General features: G+C 40.5%; 2 protein-coding genes across 2 annotated transcripts; one reads left to right on the top strand and one right to left on the bottom strand.

The window, feature by feature from the left end:
- Positions 1 to 3,361: 3,361 nt before the first annotated feature.
- xpa (xeroderma pigmentosum, complementation group A) lies at positions 3,362 to 8,243 on the top strand. The gene is made up of 5 exons (XM_068727086.1): positions 3,362 to 3,744; positions 3,834 to 3,939; positions 5,941 to 6,106; positions 6,395 to 6,512; positions 6,623 to 8,243. The coding sequence occupies exons 1-5, from the start codon at positions 3,471 to 3,473 to the stop codon at positions 6,775 to 6,777; spliced, it is 819 nt and encodes a 272-aa protein (XP_068583187.1). The 5' UTR covers positions 3,362 to 3,470; the 3' UTR covers positions 6,778 to 8,243.
- Positions 8,244 to 9,889: 1,646 nt separating this feature from the next.
- On the bottom strand, positions 9,890 to 13,945 carry kpna7 (karyopherin alpha 7 (importin alpha 8)). The gene is made up of 12 exons (XM_068726883.1): positions 13,834 to 13,945; positions 13,616 to 13,759; positions 13,460 to 13,545; positions 12,923 to 13,091; positions 12,620 to 12,719; positions 12,238 to 12,320; positions 11,793 to 11,879; positions 11,481 to 11,657; positions 10,994 to 11,227; positions 10,648 to 10,830; positions 10,376 to 10,522; positions 9,890 to 10,099 (listed from the first exon to the last, which is right to left on the bottom strand). Exons 1-12 carry the CDS (start codon positions 13,897 to 13,899, stop codon positions 10,013 to 10,015), a joined length of 1,563 nt encoding a protein of 520 aa, XP_068582984.1. The 5' UTR covers positions 13,900 to 13,945; the 3' UTR covers positions 9,890 to 10,012.
- Positions 13,946 to 14,941: the final 996 nt, after the last annotated feature.

Consider the following 14,941-nt stretch of genomic DNA (forward strand, 5'->3'; position numbering starts at 1 on the left):
AGAGACTCCTCTCTCTCTCTCTCTGTACCATGTGACTGCATTCAGTAAGTCACTTTGGGTTGAAAACTGATGGACAAGTTATGTGAACGCCACCTGGGATGGAAAAATCTCACCAGAGATCACCAGAGATTGTTGTTTTTTGAACTGAAGGACCACGTGGCAGTATAAGAAGTAGCTCCACTACTCATGCAAGCAGCCAAGTTAAGCACATAAACTGAATATGGGGGCTCAAAAAGACTTTATTTTGTTGTTGTTTTAAAGGGCAGCAAAGCTCCGGAGAGATCCTGTATTTCTGCGGTTACAAAAAAAAAAAGAAAGAGCCGGGCAACACATAAGTGTGATAGCTGCTTTGTATTTGTTCATTTACCTCCTGTATGGCTTTGAAATGGCATCAAAAGAGAAATATCCAGTGTTTAAAAACCTTGAGTGTGTTTCAATACAGTATATTCAAGGACATATTTGGCAGAAATGGTTACTTTATATCCTATTTATGACAGGAGACTATTCTATGATAGGATGCAATAAATGCTATATAGTTACGTTAGAGCTTACACAGATAGACGGTTCTAAGGTGTTTTCATGCTCAATATACTCCAACTTGTTTGGGTTTTTCATACCATAAGCTTGTGAGCGTGTATTGTTCTGTTCTGTCTGCCTTTACGTTGCACGTTGTGCATGGAAATGTAATAACCAGGTTTGGCATTTCCCAGTAGATGATGCAGTCTGGACAACAAGTGGTCGACTAAAGATTAGTGTTCTCCATTATATTATACTTTATGAACTCAAAAGTTGTTTTTTTTCAAATCATGTATTTATAAAAAAGAGTGTTAAATATCAATCACCGGGTTTCTTCTCTCATGTTTTGATGTAAAACAACTCATGTACTGTATGTCATATCTCGCCGCTATGTTCACATGCTACGTTCTTGTGTTCAGTGTGTGACATAGAGACTGAATTCTTAGAATAAAATTATTGTAAGAATCAGCAAGTAAGCCCGTAATTTTATTGTAAAACCAAACATGGACTGTCGTGACTTTACATATTTTGGCAATTTAGTTTTCTTCTAAATGCTCTCTATTCGATTTACGGTGAAATAACCGCAAAAAAGCGTGTCACTTTATCATCACTACGGTCCTACTGTAGGTATCACAATCTTTCCATTCAAAAAATGTCTGTTTCAATCAACTCATACAATCAAGATAATCAGATCAAACAATTACACAATAAAGAGCTGTCTATAACTCAATGCATCTGTTTCCATTTTTTTTCTCGTTGTTTTGCAAAATGAAGGTTGATTTTTTTCATTGGGTTTCCTTTGTTTCTTTAAATGAGCAAAGTCAAACTGTTTTGTCTTCATCAGTTCAATCACCTGTTGCACGACTGCCTCATACACACATGCCATTAGTTTTCCTTATATTGCATATGAAGCACATCTGAATGTGGGAAATATTTGATACTTTATTCTCCCAACAATATTCAACGTGCTCCATCAGTCTTGGAGAAATGTTTATTAATAAAGGTATTATAGACATCATGGCAGTATCGGTTTAACACTCCCAAAGGGTTAAAAAAATAATATTTTGGGTCTCTGTGTTAACCAAATATTTTTTTTTTCATAAAAAATTCAAATTTTGTCCATTAAATTTACCCTAACTACTCCCTATTTCTTGCAAAGTTTAAAACGTTTGTTTTATCGTGTGGAAATATGTATAAAAGATTTGTAAACTGTAATGTAAGATGTATATAAGCTCCCAATCATAGTCAGCACATAGTTAACCTCAACAGCCAGCCTCAACTTTTATTCTCACACTCCAGACGTAGACTGCCCATATGAGTATGATTTCTAAATCGTTCTTGCTTTGGTGGATTATGTAAAAGTGAGGAATGTGTGTATGAATGAGTGCATTTAGAAATATCTATAAGAATTCATCCTTGACCTTGTTTGAATACCACGACAAATGGTAAAATGCTTTTGTATTTCCTATCAACGTTATGTGTTAATAAGTATGGAATCATATTCATGTACTACTTGAATTGTGTATTATACTGTAAAAAAAAACATATATCATTCATCTCTGTATAAAGTGTTATATGATAAAATAAACGACACCTCAAATTTTCATTGTTGGTGTTTGGAGTCGATGGTAACTTTGGGATTGGTTTAGAAACTTTTTTTCATTTTGAAAAATGATTTGAAACGTCATAATTTCTATGATTTGGACGATCTTGGAAGTCAAATTTTGAAATGATTAATATTATCATGTAATTATACTTTTACACAGAAAGAATATATACTCACTATAAGAAATCTGTAACAGCTGGGGGGTCATAGGACATTTTAAATCTAACACACCACTTAAAAAGTCGGCCCACTTTGCCTCTCATCCCCTTCGCAACGCCGGTCACATTTGCAGTGTCATCTATCAGGATGTGATCTGCTTTACTTTGACACAAGCCTCTTACAGCAGCATGCGTGGCCCGCTGCCATGATCCGCGTGATGCAACAGGGATTCACTGGACACCTGTGGTCAACAAATAAAGAACAGGCTCACCTGCTTTCTCTTCACTGACAACTGAGGATATTTATACTGCTTCAGTCTGCCAACCGGTTAATGACAAACTTCTCTGAATGAATTGTGAAAGATGTCTTAGATGACACCGAGAGCACCCGGGGAACGTTCTGAGTATGGGTACATTACATTACATTACGGTCATTTAGCAGACGCTTTTATCCAAAGCGACTTACAATTCAGTATCTATCTACACACCGTAGACGCAGCTACGGGAGACATTTTGGGGTTAAGTGTCTCGCTCAAGGACACATTGACATGAGACTAGTAGAGCAGGAGCCGGGGATCGAACCGCCGACCCTCTGATTGAAAGGCGGCCCTGCTCTCCATTTAACTTAGACAACTTTCACAACTGCCAAATAGAATAAAGCTCATTAGTTTGGCCATCATTAAGAAAACAAAATCAGTCTCCTATGCATTGTCCATGGAGCAGGCATCTCAAGTGTGAGACTTTCTTCTCTGGTTTCTGGCTTTGAGAGAGAGAGAGGAGTTCATGTTCACAAATATTGATTGAACTTCCCTAAGCCATGGACATAACACATTCTTCATTTAGGTGGTCCAGGGTCTTTTTTGTGGCTGGCGTGGACAGTGGGAACAGTTGTCAGGTGACAGATGCAACACACTGAATGTGTCGTTAACCCCACTAACACTAACACTAGCACTAACACTAGCACTAATGAGTGGGATTACGTCTCTGGTGCGTCACATTCCCAAGCAGTAGGTGGCGGTAATACACCTACAACTTAAAAATCAAAAGAAGAAGAAGCAACCGGAAGCATTCCACTGTCAGTTTTGTAACAACAGTCCTACTTGCCGCACTTTGTGTGGAACTAAACCCCGACTGGTCCGGAGTGCCAGTCCATTCATCGCTATGTGGTGATCGCTGTTTGCGAAAGCAGCATGGATCCGTCAGAGTCAGAGGGACTGAAAGCTGGTCTCGGCCCAGAACAGAGTCCCAAACCCGAGCTTTCTGCAGCGATGCGGGCGAAAATCGAGCGGAACCGGCAGCAGGCGTTGATGCTCCGGCAAGCGCGACTAGCGAGCCGCCCATCGTCCGCCGTGGAGGGGGCGACCTCGGCGAAAATCTCCAAGACCATCGACTCCGGTGCCGGCTTCTTCATCGAGGAGGAGGAGGAGGAAGAGCAGAGGACCAGGAAGGTTGTGCATCAGCCAGGTGTGTGTTTGAGCGTCTGTGTTCGGTGACTGAGGTGTGCATGCAAGCATGCTTAGATGACTTATGTGTTTGTGTGTTTTTGTTTCCAGCCCCAGTCATCGAGCCAGACTACCTGCTGTGCGATGATTGTCAAAAACCCTTTATGGACTCGTACCTCAGCAACAGCTTTGACCTGTCTGTCTGTGATAAGTGCAGGTACACACACACACACACACACACACACACACACACACACGCACACAAAGAAAGTTCAGAGTGCCTAAAACAAATACAAGTAGTTTTTCATGCACCTCAAATATTACATTGTAATGCAAATAATTCACAGGTTTGAAAGAATATGGCATTATTTATTTTTTCTAAAGCAGCATTATGTCCTCATCATTATGGAGGTCTGCCCCAGAATACCTGTTAATTATGGTACGACCATTATTTTGGATATTGTATGCTAATTGTTCGAACTCACAGAGCCTCTCTACTGGGTAATACTCTCCTCCTCCAATCACAAGCCGCTGCTTTGTGACAGGGAGACAGACGCTGGCATACTTTGACAAGATATTACAGCTGGCTGCAGCTGCTTACAATTTGGGTGTGTGTTTTGGGCGTTTCGCTGGCTTCTTCCCAGCCTAAAGACCCTGCCGCACTGTCACGGGCTGACAGTTTGGACCTTGCATCGGCCAAATGAATTATCTAATTCAGGGAGCTGCAACTGCTGCGGTGATGACACTATAGCCACTGTAAGTTCACGCCATGAGGGGCTGGGTCGCTCGGCGCTTAAAACGTCTGGATGACGAGAATTCGCAGCTCAGCCGCCCTCAGAGGAACGCTGAGATACAGCGTAACAACTTGACTGTGAGGAGGAGGGGAGCGTTGGCTGTGATAGAGCGCCAACGCCACTGGCCGCCTCCGCTTCTTGGCGCTCCTTGATGACCTGGTTGTGGTGTTCAGGATGTCTACTGCTTTTCTTTTGTCCCCTGCAGTGTAAGGCTATGGCTCTTCCAAGTTCAGTTGCGTACTACCTGGGTTGGCTGGGGTCCCCTGCCTCTCTGCCGCGGTGTTCAGGGTAACAAAGAAGTAGGCGGGCTGCAGCGACTAACTTTTAGTCCAGGGGTCTTCAACGTTTTGCAGGCCAAGGACCCCCAAACTGATAGAGAGATGGAGCAGGGACCCCCTACTATATTCAGTATATTGTATAAAATAAAATTGTGTTTTATATTAAACTGGCCCTAGTGCCATGTATAAACATACCTTGTTATTGTGCATTCAATACTAAGCTATTCAAATAATACACAGGTTCATATATTCATGTTTTTATTTTAAAGGTACAGTGAGTAGTATGGCCAGTTTTTATTTTAAACATAAATGTGGAAACAAAAATGAATGATGGCCTATTAGTACCACTGCCATGCATAAACATGTTATCTTGCATACAATACTGAACGATTAAAATAATGGACAGATTCATGTTTGGGAAAAATAAATAAAAATAAGATTGTCTAATTGACCAAAAATTTTGCGGACCCCCTGCAGTACCTCCACGGACCCCCTAGGGGTCGCTGACCCCCTGTTGAAGACCTCTGCTTTAGTCTGCCGGAGTCACTGCGGTTGGGTCGTTATGTTGCAGCAGGACGTGTATTTGTCAGACTCCGCCCACTGTACCCATAGAGTACCACAAGGGGCCCCGTCACTCCTTTGCCGAACAGGGCGTAGCTCGTCGAGCAGCAGGGTGTGCTGCCTTCTACACTTTGGGCACCGCATGTATTCAGGTAGACACGTCCTGATTAGCAGCTACACTTATGCAAATCTTCCGTGGGTGAATGCGTGTTGCTGATTGGAGGAGAGTATTTACCCAAAGAGTCCGGTAGAGGGCTCTGCTTGTTACTTATAGAACTAGGGTTACAGTATCGTAACCTTCATAATACAGAAGGCCGTGTTTGATTAATACAATATAGGGTTAACTCTATAATATATGCCAAACGCATGATTTTCGTCATGGATGAATTTCATGTCAAACATGTAATGTTCTGTTCACTTCTCAAATCTTTGAGTAGCGATGTTTAACCAGAGAGTGACGAGAAAACCAACTTGTGTTTTATTCCTTGGTTTTAAATTCAACTTCAGCTAGTGTTAACAAATGACATGCCAGAGAATCAAATGTCAATGAAATGTATTAACAGTATTAGCCTCTTTCCCCCGCAGAGACAACGAGGAGAAGCATAAGCTAATCTCCAGAACTGAGGCCAAGCAGCACTACCTGCTGAAGGACTGTGACCTGGACAAGAGAGAGCCTCCACTCAGGTTTACGCTGAAGAAAAACCCTCATAACCCGACCTGGGGAGACATGAAGCTTTACCTCAAACTACAGGTACTGGCTGGAAGACAAGGGAATCAATACGTTTTTTCCATATTGTCTAATATCGATGTTTAGCAGGAATTACGATCTGCTAATGTTACTTTAGTATTCAAAAAATACTATATAGGATAGAAATAAATATTGAAATCAATTTTAGTTGCAGCCCTAAATCAAAGCCACGACGATCTAACCCCTCATTGTTCTGTGTTTTAATGAGTCTATCTGAATTATGTATTTGTGTGTGTGTGTGTGTGTGTGTGTGTGTGTGTGTGTGTGTGTGTGTGTGTGTGTGTTAACCAGGTGGAGAAGAGGTGTATGGAGGTGTGGGGTTCAGAGGAGGCCCTGGAGGAGGCCAAAGAGACGAGGGAAGAGAACCGAGAGGCGCAGAAACAAAAACGCTTCAACAAGAAGGTCAAAGGTCGGTTACCCCTTTCTTAGCCCAAATACCAAGTCGGTTGATATGAGCGTCAACTCCATAAGCTCTGGATGTGTGGACTTTTCATATATATATCTGTGTTTGTGTGTCAGAGCTGCGCAGGGCGGTAAGGAGCAGTGTGTGGACCAAAGACACCAGCGTTCACCAACATCAGTACGGACCAGAGGAGGTGGTGGATCCGGAGGAGGACCTCTACAAGAAAACCTGCACCACCTGCGGACATGAACTCACCTACGAGAAGATGTAGACACTCGCGAGCACACACACACACACACACACACACACACACTCACACATACCAACACCAACTGTTCAGTCTACAAGGAGAGGATATTCTGTGCTTTTATGTGGAACCATGCCTCTCACAAACCCTCGATCCGTCCAGCTGTATTCCTTTTTCCTGGATTTCTACTGGAATTTATTAATAAAACACTCCAACCTGATGACGTACAAGGGGCCAACATCACTCTCCTGCGTGACACTTACAGGCTGTCCGTTATAGATTCTGTTTTAAACATCTGTTACTGCCTTCAACTTGAACTGTTTTTAGCAGACTGCCTTTCTGGTCCACTGCATAATGCTGCACTTCCCTTTTCTTTTGTAGCATACAGAGATTCCCTCTGGCAATGGGCAAATCAAGGAAGGCACCATATTACTACTTGAAAATACCATCTTGTGTTAAATAGTGAATTGTGAGGCTTGCTTTATGACTGGAACAGAAACATTTGCTTTTTTTTTTAACTAAATACTTGCAGCATTGTCGCAGATTTCGGTCACATGATACCGTGATGTAATCACTGTCATGTAGAGTATGTTAATCTTGACTTTTCATCGCCTTTGTGGCCTTATTCAACTCGGCATTAAGCTACAAGTCATATTTCATCATGACTGAATGCAAAGGCTTTTTTTGAAAACACTTCAGGCAGAGTTTGCATCTCTATTTTCTTGTACATTATGCAGACACTCCCGATATTTCAACATGTAGCCATGTCACTGTCTTACTTTTAATCTTATTTGTGGAGTGGCCTTGTTGTGGATTAGGGGGTTTAGGAGATTTCCAATCCCACCTTTGTTAATTACTTATGCCATAGTTAGTTTTTTTCATATCTCTTACTGTTAAAGAAACCTAAGCTTCTTTGTGAGTGATTTATGTCTCAAAATGACTCCATTTCATTCGTGGCAGCTACGTATATTTGACAGGCTATAGCCCATCCCAGTCATTGTTAGTGGTTGAAATACCTTTAAAGGGGAAATACAACCCATACGATGCAGATTCCACTTAGTTAAAGCTCACTACCTTGTGTCTGAAAGATTATTTATACCTCAAAATGACTTGATCTACATTTTACAGACAAGACCTTATTAATGAATATTCTCAGACATCAAACCAACCTACCTGCCTCTCAACCATTACAATAAAAACACTTGTGTGTTCTACCTTGTTTCTGTGGAGATATGCACAAGTGTGTGTGAGTGTGAGTACATACTAATATAATTATGTCAGTGAATGATTTGGTTAGTTTTGATAATTCAAAATGAACAGCATGCTCAGCCTTTATTCAATGGTCTTATGGTAGGAAGAGTATTAATTAAACAATGTAAATATGTAAGGCTAATGTTAACTCCTGTGCCTGTCTGTGTAAACTTTAAAAAATAAAATGTTATCCTTTTACTTTATTGTCATCTATAGTGTTTTTTGCATAACACAATTCAAATGAGTAGGAAATGAATGATTGTATTTTTATTTTAATAATTGGAAAATATATAAACAGGAAAATAGTTGGAAACAAGTGGTGCGTGTTTGTGTGTTTCTTCTTGAGGCCATTCAGAGGCTACAACTATCATCAGCATATTTGTTTTTTTTAAAGTATCTCTTTTTTAAATGTGATTCAATTGGCCACAATGTCTGATTATTCCTACAATTGTAGACAGTTTTCAGATCCCAATGTCTCAGAAAAAAAGCCTTTGTATAGTTTTAAAAAAATGTCCTACAAATACCATGGTATAGTATGTCAAAAAGTCACAAAAATACATAGTATAGTGTTGAAAATAATTGTAAAAAAGCCATCATAATATATTGAAGAAGTCAAAGTATACTATGCCAAAATAATCACAAGTCAGCTATATCTGCTAAAAGTCAATTTCACAACATATTGCATTGAAAATGCATTACAGTAGCCACAGTAGGGTGTCAAGTCATAATACAGGATGTCAAAAAAATTACAAATTCCTTGTTTAGTATGTCCAAATATGTCAGTCAGCCATAATTATCAAAATAAAAGTCTGAATAAAGCTATCATATTGGAAAAAATGTCATAGTATATTATGCTGAAAGATGTCATACATTTTTTTTTATAAAAGAACTGAGTATAGTGGGTGAAAGAATTTGTTCAGCTTGTCAGAAAACTAAAATGTCAAAGTATATTACATTCTATAGAATGAACAGTAATGTTATAATACAATCGTATCTTTCAAAATTTCCCAAAAAAATCCATTTTCTACTTATGTCATGCCCAAATTATAACATCCACTTACAACATATTCATGCACTTAAAACAAATCTGAAATAATTCAGATTCAATAAGTTGAATGATTAGTTCATCCAAATTTCAAAAAACTATTTTTTTTAGTTCAAGTTGGATTCCCCCGTGCAGACAGTTTGGGTTTTACTTGTACAGGTTGAGGCGTGAGAAATTGTCAGAAATACTTTCTACTGCAGAAATGGTAATGAAAGTAGGCGAGTGTAATAGGGACACGTTCTGTAATGAAATGCTGTTCATTTGTGAAATTTCACCATATAACATTTTATTTAATGCCACTTTATTGAAGCAGAAAATATGTAGACACATTTATAAACCATCCTGATCCTTAAAGTGTGTTCCACATATCATACAGAAATTAAGTATTTTGACCCAGTTTTAAAGTTCCATTGGGGTATTCAGTTCAGGTATATCCACATTTGGTTGGTTGTAAAGTAAGGGTGGTCATTTTTACCCAATGCAATGTTATTTTTAATCTTTATCTTGAGTTAAAGAAAATTTACTGACCCAAATTGCATTGGGTTATTGAGCCATAATACATTTTTATCACCCCTTTCATATTTGTGCTTCTTTCAATTTAAACATTTGTGATCTTCCTCTTAAATCTGAACCTTTTACATTTTTTTTTTTTATAACATTTTACAAGTTTTATAATTGCCTACGTTTCCATGACTAAGCATAAATTCAGTCATTCCTTTACTTCCAAGTGGTAAAGTGAGTTTTGTATTGTATTTAAGGAAGTCAAAACTGAAACCCAACTTCTGTTGAAATACACATTTAACCAAGTGAGTATTTGGTTTAAGGCCCTTTTGCTGATTGCCCAACTTTCTTTATAGTCATGAGTCACAGGTCAGGAAATTCAAATACAATTACTAATGCAAAATGGATATTTTAATTAATGTACAACCTTTATTAATTTACTTCAAACATGGAAAAACAGGTTTAAAATTCAAAGGTTCCCTGAACATCAGAGGTCTTAAATACAAATGCATCATCTGTACTGTCGACCTTGACTCCCACAACTTCACCCTATTCGGAAAGGAGGAAAAAAAAAAAAAAAAAAAAGTTAACAATGTTAGTACATTTCAAACTTGCAATTACAAAGACATTGGAGCCCTTTTACATGGGCTCCCTTGCCCTCAGATATGGAATAAGCTTAATGAGACATTTCCATGAATTTCACAAATTGACTTTGTTGTAAAACTGTATGATGAAGAAAACAATGAAAATATGCTTCATTTTCAAATCTTCAGTTTGTTCTTAGAATATGAATTTAGGAAATTTGTCATGCACTCCGGTACTTACATCACAAAAGTACTTCTCTATGAGGGCATGAGCAGCCTGGTACACCATATCATTGTCATGGTTCTGCAGCATCTCAATGCGGTCCAGGCCTCCCAGCTCTTCAACCAAAAGGCTAAGTTTCTCCGTCTCACCAAGCTTCTCTGCTGCCTGAAAAGTCAGTTACAGTTACTGAAACCAGCCCTCTCATCTGCTCCCTTCTAGTTCCAAGTCAAACTGTAGCACGTTATATAATTAGTTGCAAGAATTTGTGGGGGGGTTTTGAATGCCCTCACCAGGAAGATGTTGTTGATTGCTTCCAGTATGACCAGAATGACTTTAGCATCTTTGACCTGCAACAGGTTAATGAGCCCCTCCAGGGCTCCACTCTGCACCAGATTTACCACCTGCTCCACAGTGCCCCCACTGGTGAAATTGGTCACTGCCCACACAGCCTCCCTTTGAGTTTTGAAGTCTCCCTGGGGAAAAACAAAATTGTTCAGCTACTTCTCACATAACATTTGTTGCTGTCCAGTGAAAAACATTATAGACCCTGCTTGCATTTGCACAAGAATAATCATTTTTAAATAGCACTACAGTCTGAGGAAAAGAAAACATCTAGAAGGTCATGATTTAGCTCACATTTCTAAGCTGTTCCACCAGAGGAGGGAGCAGGCCACAGGTGATGAGCTGTTGGATTTGTCTACAAGGGCCAGCAGCAATGTTGGACAACGCCCACGCTGCCTCCTTTTGCACACTGGCCTTTGGGTGCCTCATCAGTTGAGGAAGGACTTTCAAAACTCCAGCGTCAACTGCCACCTGGGTCTGCAGGTCTGAGCCACTCACTATGTTCCCGATTGAGCGGAGCGCTGGGGTCTGGAGGTCAGACAGGTAACTGATTACCATTAGGCAGTGACGGGGCAGTTCTGTCCCGTCACCATGCTTTGAGGAAAAACTACAAGTGAACGTGCTTTACTCAAGACAAAATTTGCAACGTCAGTAGAATCTAAGGCAGCAACGATCTGGTCGTAGCATCACATGCAGATGGCAGATCTGACATCTCATGCAATGTTTGAATTATATAGAGCGTAGAGGACATGAAGGGTTGAATGAGTCAAGCGCACTGTACCATGACACCGAGCTCCTCGTGGCCCATTAGCTCCACCAGCCGAGAGACGATGCCAGTTTTCACTACAACATCAATGCGGTCATTGTCACCATCTGAGAGGTAGGAGATGGCCCAGCATGCGTCAGACAAGATGTCCTTATCACTGAGATGGAGTAACTGGATCAGAGAAGGTAGCACCTGAAAGGAGCAGTTACAGCAGATTAGTCATCCTGCTGGTATTGTAGCACCTTTCTTGCGTTGGATTGAATCTTCTGTGGAGCTGGATGTAAAGCTCAGATACTTGCGTAATGTAGCATCTGTGATTTCACTTACCTGCTGGACTGCAGACAAAGGCGGAAACGGGTTCTTATTGCGACACAAGTTGGACAATGTCCATGTCAAGTTACGCAGGTAGCCAACCTGTGGTAAAAGCATTATGAACAACAGGACTAATACAGCAACAACATTTAGACTTGACTTTGATGTTGACGTGAACGCCATCCACAAGTCAAATTCTGTTGCCAGTTCCTCATCTCTACTTGAGGCTAGGCAGGGCAAAGTTACATTATCAGCAATCGAAATCCAAAACTCCAAATAAACAGTTTGTGGTGGAGAATTATGTGCCAGATTTATACGACGTAGGCTCTTTTGGTTTACTAAATCCATTTACACTTTTAAAATTCACACTGCAGTTCAAGTCAGCCGAGTGCCCTTTAAGCCAGTTTGAGAGGTCGGGGTAAAATTGTTCCATGAAGATTGAGATGAAGTTTTGACTTACTGGTGTGTCTGGGGAGATGCGGGCCAGTAAGGCAGGGACAACGTTGCACTCAATCAGGATGTCTCGATAAGCTGCACCATCACCTGTAACAGGAAGTCACGTTAGTACAGCAAACCACAGTGACAGATGTAGATTCTGTGCACCAATTTTTCCAAAACCAATTCCTTTAGCTACAGTGCAAGACAGAGCACAATATCAACATTTCAAAAACACAAGCCTGAGTCACTTCATAGCTCAATACAGTAAGAGTTAATGGTCCATGTGAACAACATCTTAAGTTTCGTCGTTTTCTAAACCATTTCTCTATTAACATCCTAAATTTATCAGCTGCGTTAATTCATAAACAAAATCCAGACATGGTTTAAAACATTCAGCATTTCACCTGCAATGTTTCCAAGAGCCCAGACAGCCTGTTCACTGATGTGCAACATCGGTGACGCGAGCAAGTCGATGAAAGCTGGTACAGCCCCATGTTCCACCACCTGACACACAAATACACTGTTGAGTTGGACCGTCAAAGCCATAAAGAAAGCCTTTAAGACTCAAGTCAATTTAGTTGAAGTCTGCTTTTAAAGTTTCAAGATGATTAAGGTCCCGACAACCCATTTCAGTGAAATTGGCTGAAGTCACAATAATTTGGTTAACCATGCTTGTGCTTAACAGAGGTTCAATACCGTGTTCACACCTGTTGAGTATGCCAAGACGTTCCAGAGGCGATGTTTGTAAGGGCCCACGCCGCTTCAAACTGCAGAGTCGGCTCATCATCCATACACAGGAAGGACACAAAGCGGGACAGCAGACCTGCATCCACGATCTCCTTGAGAGGAGGGTTACGCTCCTGAGACAGCAGCTTCCTGAAGGGGGGGAATTAAATAAATGCACAGGTTGCTATAGATGTCCCTACTTCCATTAGTTTCAATGGGTGTAACATTGGAACTATTCAAATAACCAAATAGGTTGTGTGAAATGGCCATTACAATGCCACAGGTGATCGCCTCAATTTGGTGCTTTCCGTCAACAATCCAAAAGATAGTTCCTATAGGACAAAATTCAGTCCTCGCCTTTGCGTGATGCATGTTACACTTTTACATGATCATCAAAGCAATTTTGGTAATCAACAAATCACACTTTTCTGCATAAAAAGAAACTACAGCAATTGCATCTTATGCAACAGATTACGGTTTAAACGAACATTAAAAAAAGATGACCCCTGATGGCTTACCTGGCTGCCTGACAGCCTCGGGTTTGGGACTCCTTGCAGTCGGAGTTCACATCTTTAATGATATCCTCAATGGGTAAAAAGGTCACCTAAATGACAGACACACCATTAGAGGCTCCACTTGTGAAGAACGAGCTTGGAAGAGGTTTCTGAACTGACCATCTCGTTGGAGATATAATCAGAAGAGAGGGCCTCCTCGTCCGGGAGAGACGACAGCGTTATGTTCCTTCTCTTCAGGAAACTCTCGTTCTTGTGAGCTTTGCGAAGCTCCACGCACTCCGAGATGCGTTTCTCTCGAAGTTTCTGCCAGAGGTCGAGATGCATGGTCAATAAAGTTATTAAATATGTACGACTATGAAAATGTAACATCAACGTACCGCTGGGTCCTTCCCCTTGTTCTTGAATTTGGAGAGCCGCTCGTCAACAACGTTCTTGGTCGGCATGGTGGGCCGTTTACGCACGGTGGGCACGCGCTCTCTGCTCGACTGAGACTGACGAACAAGTAATGAGACCTTCCGCTGGGAGGTTATGAGGAGGAGAGCCGCCTCAGGTGGATCTAATTAGCTGTGATTGATTCACGTGCAGCTGTGCGCGTTTCAATCAAGTAATCAAAAGAGCTTTCCCTCCAGAGCCAATTAGGTTGGGCAATGGTCTGTGAACTCATTTCTTTGCAATTTATGTGTTAGAGAGAATGGTATGTTTTATTACGTATTTGTTTTTTAATACCGTGCAGTTTGTAGGGCTATTATTCTCTTCAGTGTAAGGCCTTTGTTCAGACGTTTATGTTGTTAATGTGTCTTATATACCTGAAGCTGTACAATAATGATCTGCTTGTTAATAGTCTTTATAAAAAAAAAAACGTGCACGTTTGATCAGTTTGTGTCATACAGAAGATACAAGAACGAGATCAACTCTTGACTTCACTTTGTTTAGTACTTACATACATGTTTGATGTTGGAGTAATAATAATAATAATTGTAAAATAAGTAACAATAAGCCTTAGAATTCCACAGTGTATATATTTTTTTCGTGGTAATAACTAGTCATGACCGTTCCTAGACAATAGATGGCAGCATAAAACCACTTTCATCGGGCTTACGTTTGAGCGTGTAAATGTGATTTTTTTTTTTTTTTTAAATCCAATGTATTGCTAAAACATTATGAATTAATTGTATTTTAACTTCATCTCTGCTGGAAAAAAAAGGTAAAGATGAACATAAATAGATCAAATTAGTGAAAGAGGGGAAAGTGAGGCAGAGAAAGAGTGTGACAGTGATGGAGTCTCGTCTTCCTCTGTAATAATCAGGAAGGACTGAACAATAGTGGCTGAAGTGGAGGTTTCCCCCTGACCAAGTTATAATGACTTCCTCTTTATAACACATACACACACACACACACACACACATGCACACAAGGGTCATGTGGCTGTGAGCGCTCAGACTCATGCATAAACACACTCTTTCTTTCTGCAACCTCACCACCACC

The sequence above is a fragment of the Cebidichthys violaceus genome, unplaced genomic scaffold (genome assembly GCF_023349555.1).
Source record: "Cebidichthys violaceus isolate CVI_PGR_0920_01 unplaced genomic scaffold, fCebVio1.0.p SCAF_4, whole genome shotgun sequence".
In the NCBI taxonomy this organism is placed as follows: domain Eukaryota; kingdom Metazoa; phylum Chordata; class Actinopteri; order Perciformes; family Stichaeidae; genus Cebidichthys; species Cebidichthys violaceus.

Bases quoted from the DNA above. Each gene is read 5' to 3' on its own strand.
- xpa (XM_068727086.1), top strand. From the start codon at position 3,471: ATGGATCCGTCAGAGTCAGAGGGACTGAAAGCTGGTCTCGGCCCAGAA. The intron at 3,940-5,940 runs GTACACACACAC...TTTCCCCCGCAG, and splicing joins TCTGTCTGTGATAAGTGCAG to AGACAACGAGGAGAAGCATA. The intron at 6,513-6,622 runs GTCGGTTACCCC...TTTGTGTGTCAG, and splicing joins CTTCAACAAGAAGGTCAAAG to AGCTGCGCAGGGCGGTAAGG.
- kpna7 (XM_068726883.1), bottom strand. From the start codon at position 13,899: ATGCCGACCAAGAACGTTGTTGACGAGCGGCTCTCCAAATTCAAGAAC. The intron at 12,321-12,619 runs GTGAAATGCTGA...TTCCTGTTACAG, and splicing joins GGCTCTTGGAAACATTGCAG to GTGATGGTGCAGCTTATCGA. The intron at 11,880-12,237 runs GTAAGTCAAAAC...CTTTTACCACAG, and splicing joins GCATCTCCCCAGACACACCA to GTTGGCTACCTGCGTAACTT.